This window comes from Patiria miniata, unplaced genomic scaffold (assembly GCF_015706575.1).
Source record: "Patiria miniata isolate m_02_andy unplaced genomic scaffold, ASM1570657v1 HiC_scaffold_7, whole genome shotgun sequence".
Classification (NCBI taxonomy): domain Eukaryota; kingdom Metazoa; phylum Echinodermata; class Asteroidea; order Valvatida; family Asterinidae; genus Patiria; species Patiria miniata.
In genome coordinates, this window is record NW_024037074.1 from 23000252 (window position 1) to 23013730 (window position 13479).

General features: G+C 40.1%; 1 protein-coding gene across 1 annotated transcript; it reads right to left on the bottom strand.

Annotated features, from left to right (window-relative positions):
- Window positions 1-1744: 1744 nt before the first annotated feature.
- LOC119744521 (deoxyribonuclease-1-like) lies at window positions 1745-12643 on the bottom strand. Its single transcript, XM_038220473.1, has 10 exons — window positions 12197-12643; window positions 11014-11239; window positions 10703-10791; window positions 9928-10011; window positions 9066-9166; window positions 8261-8382; window positions 7339-7493; window positions 4796-4892; window positions 4269-4336; window positions 1745-3809 (listed from the first exon to the last, which is right to left on the bottom strand). Exons 2-10 carry the CDS (start codon window positions 11197-11199, stop codon window positions 3692-3694), a joined length of 1020 nt encoding a protein of 339 aa, XP_038076401.1. The 5' UTR covers window positions 11200-11239; window positions 12197-12643; the 3' UTR covers window positions 1745-3691.
- Between the last annotated feature and the right edge of the window lie 836 nt (window positions 12644-13479).

Consider the following 13479-nt stretch of genomic DNA (forward strand, 5'->3'; position numbering starts at 1 on the left):
CCTTATAGTATATGGTAAAGTGGACAACCCCCTATATGTGTTAAAAGGGAACCTCTTTGATATCCAGCCAGAATTTAGTTATACGTGTAGAAAAGGCCTTGGATATCATTTTTCCCCCTAATTTTTTTTGTAATAATAAAATCTTTTTTGTCCCCACGCATGCATGGAAGTACGCGATGTGAAAACAAAATGTGATGGAACAAGCCTGTAGGAACCAAAATCCGGAAGTGAGGGTCGTAAGTAAAATTCGTTTTTACCCATTTCCAACCGATTTTTTTATCATTTCTTTTCTTGAGGAATGCCAAGATAAAATTCCAACACGACTGTTTCTTGGGTGTGGTTACGGTTAGATATATTCCTCAGTCAAATTACAGCACGAGGCACACATGGGCGTCGCGAGGGAAGGGAGCAATCGGGATAAAGGAAAGAAAGAAAAGGGGGGGGGGAAGAAAAACGAAAGAAAAAGAGGTGCGAAGTCATATTGCCATATGTCCCCCTGTCCATACCCTCGGAAAAAAATGATAAATTGAGAGTATGGTGGAAAAGTACAGGGATTTGGGGGACTTTGCCCCCCCCCCCCACACCTCTAACAAAATCCTGGCGACACCCGTACAAAGGAAGGGTAACCCCGTGTAAAATGCCATTGAGGGGGGTGGGGTCCGGAAGCTCAAAGACAAAATGGCGTTCCAGGCTCTATCGTGTGCACGACACCTTTTATTGTATAGGCGATATTTAAAAAAAGGGCCCATTTAGGGCAAGAAAGATCAGTGCATTTCTTATTAGAAGTCAGACGTGGCAGCAAGTCATTTTTTGCAAGTCCAAGTCAAGTCACAAGTCATTGTTTGCAAGTCCAAGTCAAGTCACAAGTCATTAGGTCCAGTCACAAGTCAAGTCACAAGTCATTAGGTCCAGTCACAAGTCAAGTCACAAGTCATTTGGTCTAAAAAAAAGTCAAGTCACAAGTATCTTTGTCCAAGAACACGTCAAGTTGCACATTACTTTGTCCAGCTGTAATAAGCTAAAAGAATTAACCTTGCGTGAACTTACGAGTTATTTTGAACATGCCTCCTTAATTCCCCTTTTTCAATGTGTTGCAATTACTATTCTTGTAGTTTATCACATATAATTATGTCGGATATTAGCCCTTTGTATACTTTAATAAATTTACTTTACATTGTAGAAATAAATGTTGAGATGACCGTGAAAAAAAGACTTCCTCACTCGATTACATGTAGTATACTAACACTTTATTGTTCAATTTTCATGTATACTAAACGCCTACCAATGGGTTAGGCTATCCGGTATTTTACATGCAATTGACAAAGGCCTGCTTTCTTTTCATGAAAGGTTCCTTTCAAAGTTTGTTCAACCAATACATTAAGTAAGAGACAATTGGTCATTGAAAACTGTAGTTTGTTGTGACAGTCTTATTGAACACTTTTTAAACTAGTGGGAACTATTCATTTCACTGGATTCAGTCACTGAGGTCTATTTTCTGGAATTAAAATGCTAATTAAATGTATAATAGCTTAATTCAAGTGTATTGGGTCGCTCGAGTAACGTCTGACTTGGGTTGGTAACAAGTCATTTTTTGCAATCCCAAGTCAAGTCACAAGTCATTGTTTGCAAGTCCAAGTCAAGTCACAAGTCAAAGCTGGTATTTACAAGTCAAGTCACAAGTCACAAAAATAGCAACTCGAGTCCGACTCGAGTCCAAGTCACATGACTCGAGTCAGCAACTCTGGTAGAAGTTGGTAACATAGCTAATTTTAACTAATTCTGGGGTGCTGAATCTGAAAATGATGGTTACCAAGCTGGATTTTTAGTGGAAATATGCCTAATTTGCATAAATCTTTAATACCTGTCGTGTAATACATTTTGTCCCATATTTGGGTATATTTTATGTTATTTTATTTTTTGAAAAATTTATTTTGGTGTTTATACTTTCTCATAATAATTAATTGTCGTAAAACAATGCTGTTTTTAAGTGTTAAAATCGAAAGTGGTTGGACTTCTCTCTCTTGTTAATATGTATGTACTTTCCCCGGATTTTTCCCCCAAGTTATCTAGCAACCGTGTGCAGATAACGTAGTGATTAAAGACCTACTTGGTTGTGTTTATGAAGATGAAAGATTGTATCTTATATGGACTACTCCGAAGTTTATGCAACGAAGGGTAAGAACTACAATTGAGGCTATCCGATTGGTGCTTAAATGTAATCAACTACATGTAACTTGAAAAGGGTCTTTTCTCATTCTCAGCAGCTTGGACGTTCCGCGACTCCCCTCGGAAAGCCTCGATCCGCCTGCAATGACATGGCATGGTGTATCTCAATGTTTAAGCCATTTGTAATGAGAAATTCCCTAACATCTCTACATGGATAGAGAGATGGATATCGTGGGTACAATGTTCAAAACTGTTAGAATCCGTAGACCAAAATATAATTGTAGACATTTTGAGATACGCATCCATGATTTGACCATGCATATTTCTGTGCAACATTTTGCCTTTGACTTCCTATCAGGGGCCTTCGCCCGCGAAGAGATGGCTTGGTATAATATATCTCGTATTATATAGGACTCTTATTCCCGAATATTTTTTACATGAATTGAGAGCTGGATAGTGTGGCTACAATGTCCGAAAAGTTTGAAGTCTGCAGACCAAATGTAACGGGAGAAGCTTTGGCATAGGCTATACGTATCCATATTTTGGTCGAATTTATTGTTGTGCAGCATTTTTCCCGTTGTCAGCAAGCTCGCCTGCGAAGACATGACTTGGTATATATAGTACTCTTGTCATTAAAAATATACACCTCCTTACATGTACCAATAAAATCCATTACTCTGTTGTTTGTGTGAGAAGCTGATGACGCTGAATGTCTTACGCAAAATTCGTTGGGGGAAACGCAACGCATTGTGGGAATTTGTCCCCGGAAAAGGCCGGAGAAAAGTGCTTCAAAGAAATGTCAGCACATGCCCATATATGCAAGATTCAAACTGGAAAATTAAATCCTCGGATAAGTCTGGATGTAAAACATAAAATGCATTGTTTTTATCGCTATGTCAATTTTTGTTATGACGTTGATGTGTTTGTTGATAATATGTGAAATGTTACAGTTTTGATGTTATACGTGCCCGTTTCAGTATTATTTTCTCATCATGTCCACCTTCCTATTTCCTTGATTAAGATTAAACAGTTATTCAGTTTTCCTATCAAAGCTTAATGTTGTCATTAGTTAATAATGAATGAATAGAATGAAGTATACTGTTTTTTTCTTTAGTTGTACCATGAATAGTATCATTGTATTTGATTGAAAGGCGTGTACAGTTATACAAAACACGGTTCTTTTTATCTAGTCTAGGTAGAATTTTAACATTGTTAATGCACATGTATGTATATAGAGTCTTTTTAGAATATTTAAATGTTTAACCTTATGCATAAAAAAATAATGATCTTTTAAGAATATTTCAATGTCTAACATAATTATGTATAAATGGTCCTTTTAAAATGATTTCTGTTAAAATTGTAAATTGTAACCATCGCAATTCAGTCTTTGGACTGCGAGAATGGTAGGAACAATTTTAAAAAAAAATCTTAAATTCAATTCAATTAATTTACGAAAAGTCTGATCCATTGAATAGTACATGTGTCGATGAACCGTATACGACTGGACGACTTTGTTGATACACAATTAAGGGAAGATCAGTGGGCCCATTACGAGCAGACACATCCACACCACGGCACGGAAACTCCCCGAGCGACTGATGCTATCAGAGTACGCAGGCAACATCGGCTGTACCGCATCAGGACTGCGAGTATAAACAAAAATACCGCAACTAAATGATAACAGTTCATATTATAAATTTATTAAAGATGTCTGCTCTCATAAAAAGAAATTGGTGCGTTTCTTCGAGCCAAAGAATGGCTTCAGATATTTTCTGACTACATCAATTCACGCGAATGCGAATATGAAGTGAATTAGATATGTCACATGATTATTAGTAATAAAATGTGTATGCCGCGGGGATACAATTTGTGATTTTTTTTGCAAATATACTTGTCGTGAGATCACAATTTAATACTATTGAGTAATACGTCAATTCTAAGATTTTGGAATCGGATGCAGAATTAAGGCTCCAATTGTTAGTATTCAAAATAAATTTTTCAAATATCGGCATTTTTTTGATCGCATCGTAACTATGAGTAGGCCTACATCACAACTTATAGGTATTGCTAGAAACGTCGGAAACACAGACATAAACACGCACCTATACTCGAGATCCAGATTTCCCTTGATAAACATCTCAACCGGGTAGTGATCGCTGACTTCTGCAGCCTATTAAAATAATAAATGTTCACAGATGAGTATAAGCCTTTACTCTAATCTTCATGCAGAGTGGATAGACCACATAGCGTGGAATTCGCTCTACAATGAAATACTTTGAAATAGAATCACTTCAGACAAAACCCGAGTGAAAAAATCAATAGCTTGAATAAGTTTCACTATAATCTTCGGTCATTGGAAATAAGAGAGAGTAGCCTATGCTTAAGACATTAATATCAAAACTCCAATGGTGTCAAAACAGTTTGGCCTAGTGTGCGGCCAGGCTCCTGTGCAGAATCATAGTTAAGTATGCAAAAGGTATATAAACTTCAACCCTTATTTACCATACACCAACTTCTACATCAAACTGTGCCGCATTACACAATCGAAATCTGTTACACTTATCAAAAATGCATCACCAAAATCAATGCAATTATTCTGGTGATCGGTATCTCACGAGCGAGTTCTTACCATGTTTATGTCCAGATGATATTCTCTATCAAAGTAAAACACACCAGCTCTATTTTGTTGGTAACTGTCAAATAAATCGTCACCGGCAAGGACAATTCTAAAAAGAGTATGAGACAGAGAGAAACGTGTTTTTACTGTTTATGGATTGGTCAACAGCAGGATGACGTAATTTAGTTATCTCCCCCGACAGTGCATTCTCGTTGGTCTGTGGAATTGCACAACAAGGGTATATGATAATGTGAGCAGATTAATACGCAAAACAAGACTGCGTCTTGACCTCGGGATTCTGACCATTCAGCGGGCGCCTTGTATATATTTGGTCTTCCGTAACCCGTTGTTGTTGTTTTATCAAAACATGGCCCCCAACACTGCAAAAACTGTAGTGTTAATTTAACACCATTCGGTATCTATATAGGACAACACCAGTAAAATTTAACACCAGATGGTCCTATATAAATACCAACAGTGTAAATTTAACACTGCAGTTTTGCAGTGAACTTGACCAATCAACAGCTTAGTCCACATTTCTGATCGAAGTGACCTCACAGTTTTTATAGTCCCATTGGCTGGCGCGCAGGGTCGCATAAAATTTGAATGTTAGGCCAACAAAATGTTCGGTCTCTGGTCAGACCAAAGTTCCGGAATTGACGCGGGGACGCGGCTTTTTTTTTTTTGGGCTTTTTTATTTTTCTTCAAGCTTGGATTGTACAGACAAGGTGGGGTACTATTTTGCTATTTGGTGTCCTCATGTACATTGGTGTCCTCCATAATTTGCCTTGGTGCTCTCGATCATTTGCCTTTGTGCAATTTCCCATTCCTTGGTGCTCTTTGGTAAAAAAAAATTGAGGAGGTGCAGCAATAGAGGGCGCTGTTGGAGCTACCGCGGAACATTTTGGAAAAAAAAAAGATTGACGCGCATGATTAAAATCGACGCGCGCGCTGACCAGAGACCGACTTATTATTTTTTTTTGGCCTTACCGTGGCTCATGCACACATGAATATCTGATCCTCAGGCAAGTTCTCGCCGTCTGGAGGTTACCAAAATTACGATTTTTTTTTTAGATATACTAAAATTGTTTTCTTTACGTCACAAGCCATAAATTAACTATATAGAAGCAACGTTATACATTGTGCATAAAAAAATGCAAGCAAAATATAACGGAATGCCAGACGTAGAAATGTGTATTCATTCATTCGTTAGACATAGGCATTTGCCCGTGGTCTCCTCCTCAAATTATACACAGTTGGGATCACTGGCACCACTCCCACCACAGCCCGTCTTTCCAGTGCTGCTGCTTTCAGTTCGTTGGTGTCACACCCAGACCATTCACGGATGTTGTCCACCCAGCGCATCTTTGGCCGGCCCACGGAGCGACGACATCCCACTGGCATCCCATCCACAACAGCTGCCGCCATGCCGCCATGCCGAACCACATGGCCCAACCATGCTGCCTTTCGTTCCATCACAGTGCTACTGCTGAAGCACCACCGGTCGCCGATCATCTCCATCAGTCTTTCATTTGTCACATGATCTTGCCACTTGATGTTGAGCAGGTGACGCCAAATGGTTCGGCCAAAACTGTCTAGGCGTTTGATGTCAGCTGCCTTCAACGACAGGGTGGTGGCACCATACAGTACCCTTGATATGACTAGGGCCCGAGCAAGCTGTACCTTTACCTGAAGGCTGACGCGGGGGGGGGGGGGGGGAGCGCAGATACTTGCACTGCCGAAGAGTGGATCTGCCCAAATGTGTATTCAATATAGATAATGTAGGTATGATTTGAAAGATACGCCTTTCCACTTTAAACTGAGACAGCTAACGTCCAAATCTGATAATTTTTGACAGAGTTATGGGTAATTCTCCAAGAGAGGTCAAAGTGGCCAAGGTTTAAATTTTAGACATGTGACAAAGGTATAGCTAATTGCCTCTGGGTGGATATTTGCTATATAGCCTACAAAAATGTGTTTTGCGAGTAAAACAATTCTAAACACTTTCTCGCTATCACCTCACGCTACAAATGTATAGCGTGTAAACATGTTTACAAACAGATAGCAAGAAAGTGTTTAGAATTGTGTTTACTCGCTAAACACATTTTTTGTAGGCCAGGCATTATTATCCACGCAGAGGCTATTCTCCAATGCCTACAATACGGGCGATTCCCAATAGTGCGCCTCCAAGAGTTTGCAACGCGTTGGCCAATCACAATGCGCGAAATCAGTCGACCTTTTCCAAACGCGCATTGGGTCGACAGATTTTGCGCATTGTGATTGGCCAACGCGTTGTAAACTCTTGGAGGCGCACTATTGGGAATCGCCCGTATTGAAAACTTTGTCCCATGGTAAATTTGACCTCTCTTGGAAAATTACTCATAACTTTGTCAAAAGTTATCAGATTTGGACGTTTGTTGTCTCATTTAAAGTGGATCAAGGCGTATCTTTCAAACCATATATTTATGTTGGTTACACATTCTAGGTCTAGCATTCCGTTGGTGCACACTGTAATGCAAACCAGTGGAATACCATAACAATATTTACACTCATACCGATCATAACTACAATCTGAAGCGGCAACAGTTGTATCTGCGTCATCGGGAATAATCCAACGGAATCGCATGTCCGATCGCAAGAGGGAGTTCTTCAGGGCGGTCTTAGAGACGTATCGACAGTCGGCATTAAAATCACCAGCAATGATGGCATTCTGCATAACAGTGATTACCAAAAAAGAAGAACTTTATTTCGGACCTTTTGTTGTTAAATTAACAATCGTTAAAGTACAGATCTGCGGGTAACACCATGTGGAACGTAATCTCTTCTTGGAAGAAGTGTGGTTCTGAAAAGAACCGGTTGGTAGAGTGGAGAACTTGACGTTTCGGGCAGTGTGCTCGCGTCCTCAGGAGGATGGGTGTTACATAATCAAATGACATTTATCGAGAAATAATAAAAGCCTGGTAAAGCTTGCTGAGCGCGAAAAAAGCTATTTAATTGATTTATAATGATTAAAATTCTGTAGCATGGGCTGTGTAGTGATAACGTTATGATGGAGGTGAAAATACACTTCTGCCGTTCGCATGGAGACTTGACTACATGTACACACAAAATGTATCATCATGGAGTACACGAAACAAGCGGCGCCAGACTAATACACACGCGGTGTATAGATCACCTATAAAGCTGCGGCCAGACAAGTGTAATCACAAGTGACAGACGTTCAGTGAGATATGTAACCAGTCACATTCTAAGTGACAGTCATTTTAGTCAGGTATGGTACAAAAAGGACCGTCAAAAATATTTTGAGAAAAAGCAATGGCTATACGACTGACGAGTATGAATCAGATTTTCAAAAGAAATCATTAAAAAAATCACGTTGTCGACTTTTTTCGGATGAAAATGGTTTCAAGCAAATTGGTCATAGTGTGACGAATGATTAACAAGTCCTGAATAATGGCTGTTGTGTTCCAAACATACCGTATTGCCTGCAGACTTGTTCACGTAGTCATCATAGACATGGACAAGGTGGTCGAGTTCCGCCACCGCTTCCTTGATATCCGGTTTGATATGTACACCGATCATTGCGAAGCGTTCCATGGCTGTAATCGTAAAGAGTGTCCATTATTTGTATTTCATCATTGAATCCTCATCTCCGTCCCTGGGGACGGCAAACTTGTAACAATATACGGGCTTCATACACAGAATATCCTGATCCAAATTGGAATATGGTAACCAATAAAAAACAAACAAACAGACAAACACCCCAAAACACCAAACAAACAAAAAAGCCAAAAATCGAACTTTATATGGGCCTATATAATACAGCGCCACTTTGAGCCGACACTGTGCAGTGCGTCTTTTGCCAAGACGCTACCAGTTCCAGACTGGACCAAATTTGCAACGATGGTAGAGGTCGCTATCGAAAGATCTTGAGAAATTCGGCAGCGGCCAGGAAATTCCTCACGCACATGTTAAGCATGAATACAGCGCACGTGAGTCGTGAGGTATGCTCTGAATTTCCCGTGCAGGCTTTACCGCGCATGTCAATGAACGGTATGAGAAATATCAAATTCAAATAATAGTCTAGGACCAACTAGCCTACAGTTTCGCACATTCAGATAGAAATCGGTGACCTGTTCAGGAATGTGTTTATCCTCGCAACTTTTGCAAACATTATAACAGTTTTTCTTTTCTGGTAAAACAAACAGGGAAACTTTATTGCTTTGCTTGCTTTCAGCGTGATTTGGGGGACCGCGACCCTGATTATTGTTCTTGATCTTACCAGTTGTCGGCGACTCAAAATAAGCAACAAACGGTTCCCGCTCGAATTTATCTTCACTGTCGTCATAGACGTATTTCCGAAGCAAAGTTAGCCGACTCGGCCTGAAAAATGAACATAATTATGTGGAGATTATTCAAGCCTGCGCAATAGTACCTCCCTAAGGGTGCTGGCCATATAATGTCTTAACCGGATCATGATGGACCCGGGGTTGACCTTTTTGGTGCTCTCACTGGACGAACTGTTACCTGGTCAACCGGGTTGACACTTCTGATGTATATTTAGACACATGCGCACAGAATCGTTCAGTAGAGGGTGAGTAAAATAAATAACGAAAACCAATTGTCGGAACGATTTTGTTAGTGAAGTTCTGTTACGCAGCACTTTCAAAATCTAGACTATGACGAAGCCGAATACGGTAAGTTTTCTTTTAGTACAAGAATCATTCGAATCACTCATGTACTTTTCAAGTCACGGAATTGTAAGAAATTTGAAACATTTCACATACAAAGATCATATTGTTGAGTTGTTTTCGTTGGGTTTTTTGGGGGGGGGGTGATCCGTGGACAGAACTTCAAAACGGTGTTAATTGTGTTTAACATTTGAAAAGTACATGAATGATTTGAACGATTCTTGTACTAAAAGAAAGCTTATGAATTGTGCTTTCATCTATTTTGAAAGTGCTACATGCAGAATTTCACTGAAAAAAATGGTCCTGGCATTTGGGTTTCGCTGTAAAAGGATGACCAACAATATTAACAGGCTTCACAAAGTATCACTAAAACACTGGCAGACATGATTACGATGCCAACAAATGGAATGGTCATAATATCAAAAGGCAAATAAAAAAATCTTAGAATCTTACTTGTAAAAGTATGCATACTGCTCTTTGTTCCGTGTACGTCCGAGTCTACTGCTCAAGGCCATCTCATATTTGTCCTCGACCTCCCTGATGAGAAGTTGGGGAAATATAAGTTTAATGTTTTCAGGTTTCCACAACTTTGGGCCAAAAAATCTCTGGTTTCTGGTATGCGCGCGCGTCGCCGTAGCAATGCGCGTCGGCAAAATGAAAAAGGGTTGTTTTTTTTTTCAATGAAAGATGATGCCTCAAAACTGCCAAACTCACTGGTTTGACTGGAATCCTGCTGCTGCACAATTTTAACGTGTTTTTAGATGGGGTTACGATCGAGAATAAGCTTCATGTGGCCTCTCTGGACTCCCATATATTTGCACTAAGTTTAGTCGGGCACCATTTGCAGTCATCAGCCGACATTTGCAGAAAAAAAACCTGTAAAAAAAAAGCCGCGTCGCCGCACCACTTTTTGGGCAAGCTCCATACCAGAAACCTGAGACTTTTTTTGGCCTTATACCCCTAAGTTCACTCTTTTAATTACGCAGTCATACACTGAGGAAACTTCTTCAACAGAACACTGGCTAAAAGTCGTCTTAATCTTATGAGCAATGATAAATATACTTCACTTTTTTTAATACAGTACACTGTTCTGAACTATTTCGACTTTTACATATACAATAACCTTTTGTAAAAGGCACCAAAATCTTGAAATACTAAAAACGGCACTTTTCTCCATTACACTGTAACATTAATGTGTATATAGCAAAGAGCATTTTGTTACACTTACGAGTTCAGAGTGTCAAGCAGTGTGCGAATTGCCGTACCAAACCTATCACGGATTTCTTGAATCAACACAAGGTCATATCGCTTCAAAATCTGCGAAAAAAATACGTAAAATGACATGTATCCATTTTAACAGGTCATCCAGCATATAGCGATTAATGCATTTCACCAAAATATCTATGGTAATAAATATCCTTTACTATACATTGTATATTTAAATGGAAAGAAATTAAATTAATGCTGTAAACATATTAAAGAATTAACGAACACACAAATAAGTTCTAGGCGTCACGAAGTGTGCGACACTTTACTAACCTTAACTAACGTCTGCAATACGTGAACTTTACCAACTTTACTGTTTCCGAATACTCGGATGTTGAAGGCACCAATTAACAGCGAGCCATCGTATGAAGAACCAGGGGCATCCGTCCCTTGGGACGTAGAGGCCGTTGTCAAGGCTGTCAATACCAGAAGACAACATATTGCTGCGAGTTTCATCATTGTCGATTTAGACCGTGCTGCTTTGTAGGCTTAAATGTATCTTTATGTAGAAAGGGTAGAATGTAGAAAGGGTAAAACGAATTTCATTAACTAATAATAACAATAATCGGGATAAACAGGACAGATGTGAAATGTTGAAATGCCGACTCAATTCAAACCATCAGAACAAACAGGTATCCGTCCAGGCGGCGGAAAAACTAGGTAACTGGTGCGCTTACATGGACGACTTTTCATCATTATAGCTGTAGTGAATAATTTTTAATGGCAATCTTGTAATGACTTGAACCCGGAAGCAGCACCCTACAGATCAAATTCCATTGAAATACAAACAAACCGGGTCACATGAACATGTACGTCTTTGTTGTTGCGCATGACAGCTAGGCGTAGGCCCATAGACCACGGTAATTACCTGTGGCGTCAAACCAACGAGCAATTACCGACATGCAACCCAAACATATTAAATATTTTTTTTACGTTATTTTGTCCACACTAAACAGTTTCTCAAATTAAATTCTCAACACCACATGTACATCAATCACATTTCAAGTGATACACATTCGGCGCAGTGGAGAACACTGAGTTCGCTGAAAGTTATTGGTATATCACGTGACCACATCATCCAATTTGTAAACAAATTATAACTTTGTCTATAGCCTACGCATTATTTTGAGGGTTTGTTTTGATCGTCTAACGCCGGCCATCAACGATCAATATGTACCGGATGATTTATGACTCAAAATGAGACCAAAATATCGCCGGATGACCCACAACAGCTGCGCTCGTGATCGTACAAACCATTATAGACTTATTTAGTCGAAATTGCGTTCTGAAGGGTCATGGTGATTTTCCAATGGAAACAAAAAAGGCTTTGGGAAAGCAAATGGGGAAAATATCCGTTCCTTTTTCTCTTCTCACTTCAGCTTTTGGCCTTAATACAACTGAATTAAGTTAGCCAAAAGATTAAAAGCGATAGGCCTATAGTACTGTATATACATACCTTGCGCGTCTCCGGCACTACCGGCCCGGTGAACGGCCCTAGTGAACACAAATCGCGGACCACCTATAGTGTCTGATGAGCTGAGGGCTGCGCCACTGCATGTAGTCGATAAACCGAAGTTCAAGTTCGAAGTACGTGGTGTGGGCCTATTATTATGTCACTCCATAGAAACCGCTGCAATGCTACATGTGATAGGGAAATACATGAACAATGATGTGAGACCCCAAAGACTCAAGGAGAATGGAACAGAACCTAACAAACACCGTGCGATTTCACAGTTTGATCACGATTGGCAATGGACAAATGTTACTAGTATGACGCCCGATTGGTCCACGATTGGCCACACGTGAATGCATTTACTTTTAGGCCTATAAAGAAAGACCAGCTTCAGGTGTGTTCAAAATGGTTATACATTGTACATGACTGACAAGCAAAGAAAGGAAAGGAAACCGAAAACGGAAAAACGATATTTCCCCATAGCGATTGCTATCACGCGGTATACCAATGTTGCCTATAATACCAACCGGACAAGCATAGCCCGTGATTATGTTGTCTGATCAGATACTGGACTTCCTCCATACGGATGCAACCCTGCAAATAATTTTCCATAGACACTAGTGCTAAATGCCCATAATTCAAAATTCTTTTAAAAATATACTCAGAACTCTCACAGGTATTCAAGCTGCACAGAATAATGGATGATCAACATGTCATCTTTCGTTTTCTTTTCATTTTTGGTGGGTTGACCATTGACTTTCTAGACATTCTCACCCAAAGAAGACGACCCCTATTTTCCCCAAAGCGGAAAAGTAGCCATCTTGAAAAACGATCCCTCCACAACATGGCAATATAGCGCCACTTTCGAGCCCAATAGCATCCCAAACGCTCAGAATTTGGAAGCCCCAAGTCCGGGCCAGAGGTTCATTACCATATATCTCTTCAATTCCCCCAATTTTACGGCGCTCAGAACTCTCTAATATATAATAGAATATTTTGAGGGTATAACTTTTATTCACGAACTCGGCGGATGGATTTTGGCCTATTTACCGGTGTGCATGCACCCATACGCGAGCCGCGGCTTACCCTGTTAATATCGTGCGCCATTTCGAGTAAACTTCCCCAAAGAGACTCGCGCCGATAGAGGGCGCAATTCTCGGCGGAATGTTTTTGAGAACGAAGCATCCATACCCGTTTTAAATGGGCGCGCAAATTAGGAAGGGAGGAGGGCGACGGGGCACTGTCTGGAGTGGCGGAGTCTTGGAGTCGCAGAATCGCTTTAAATG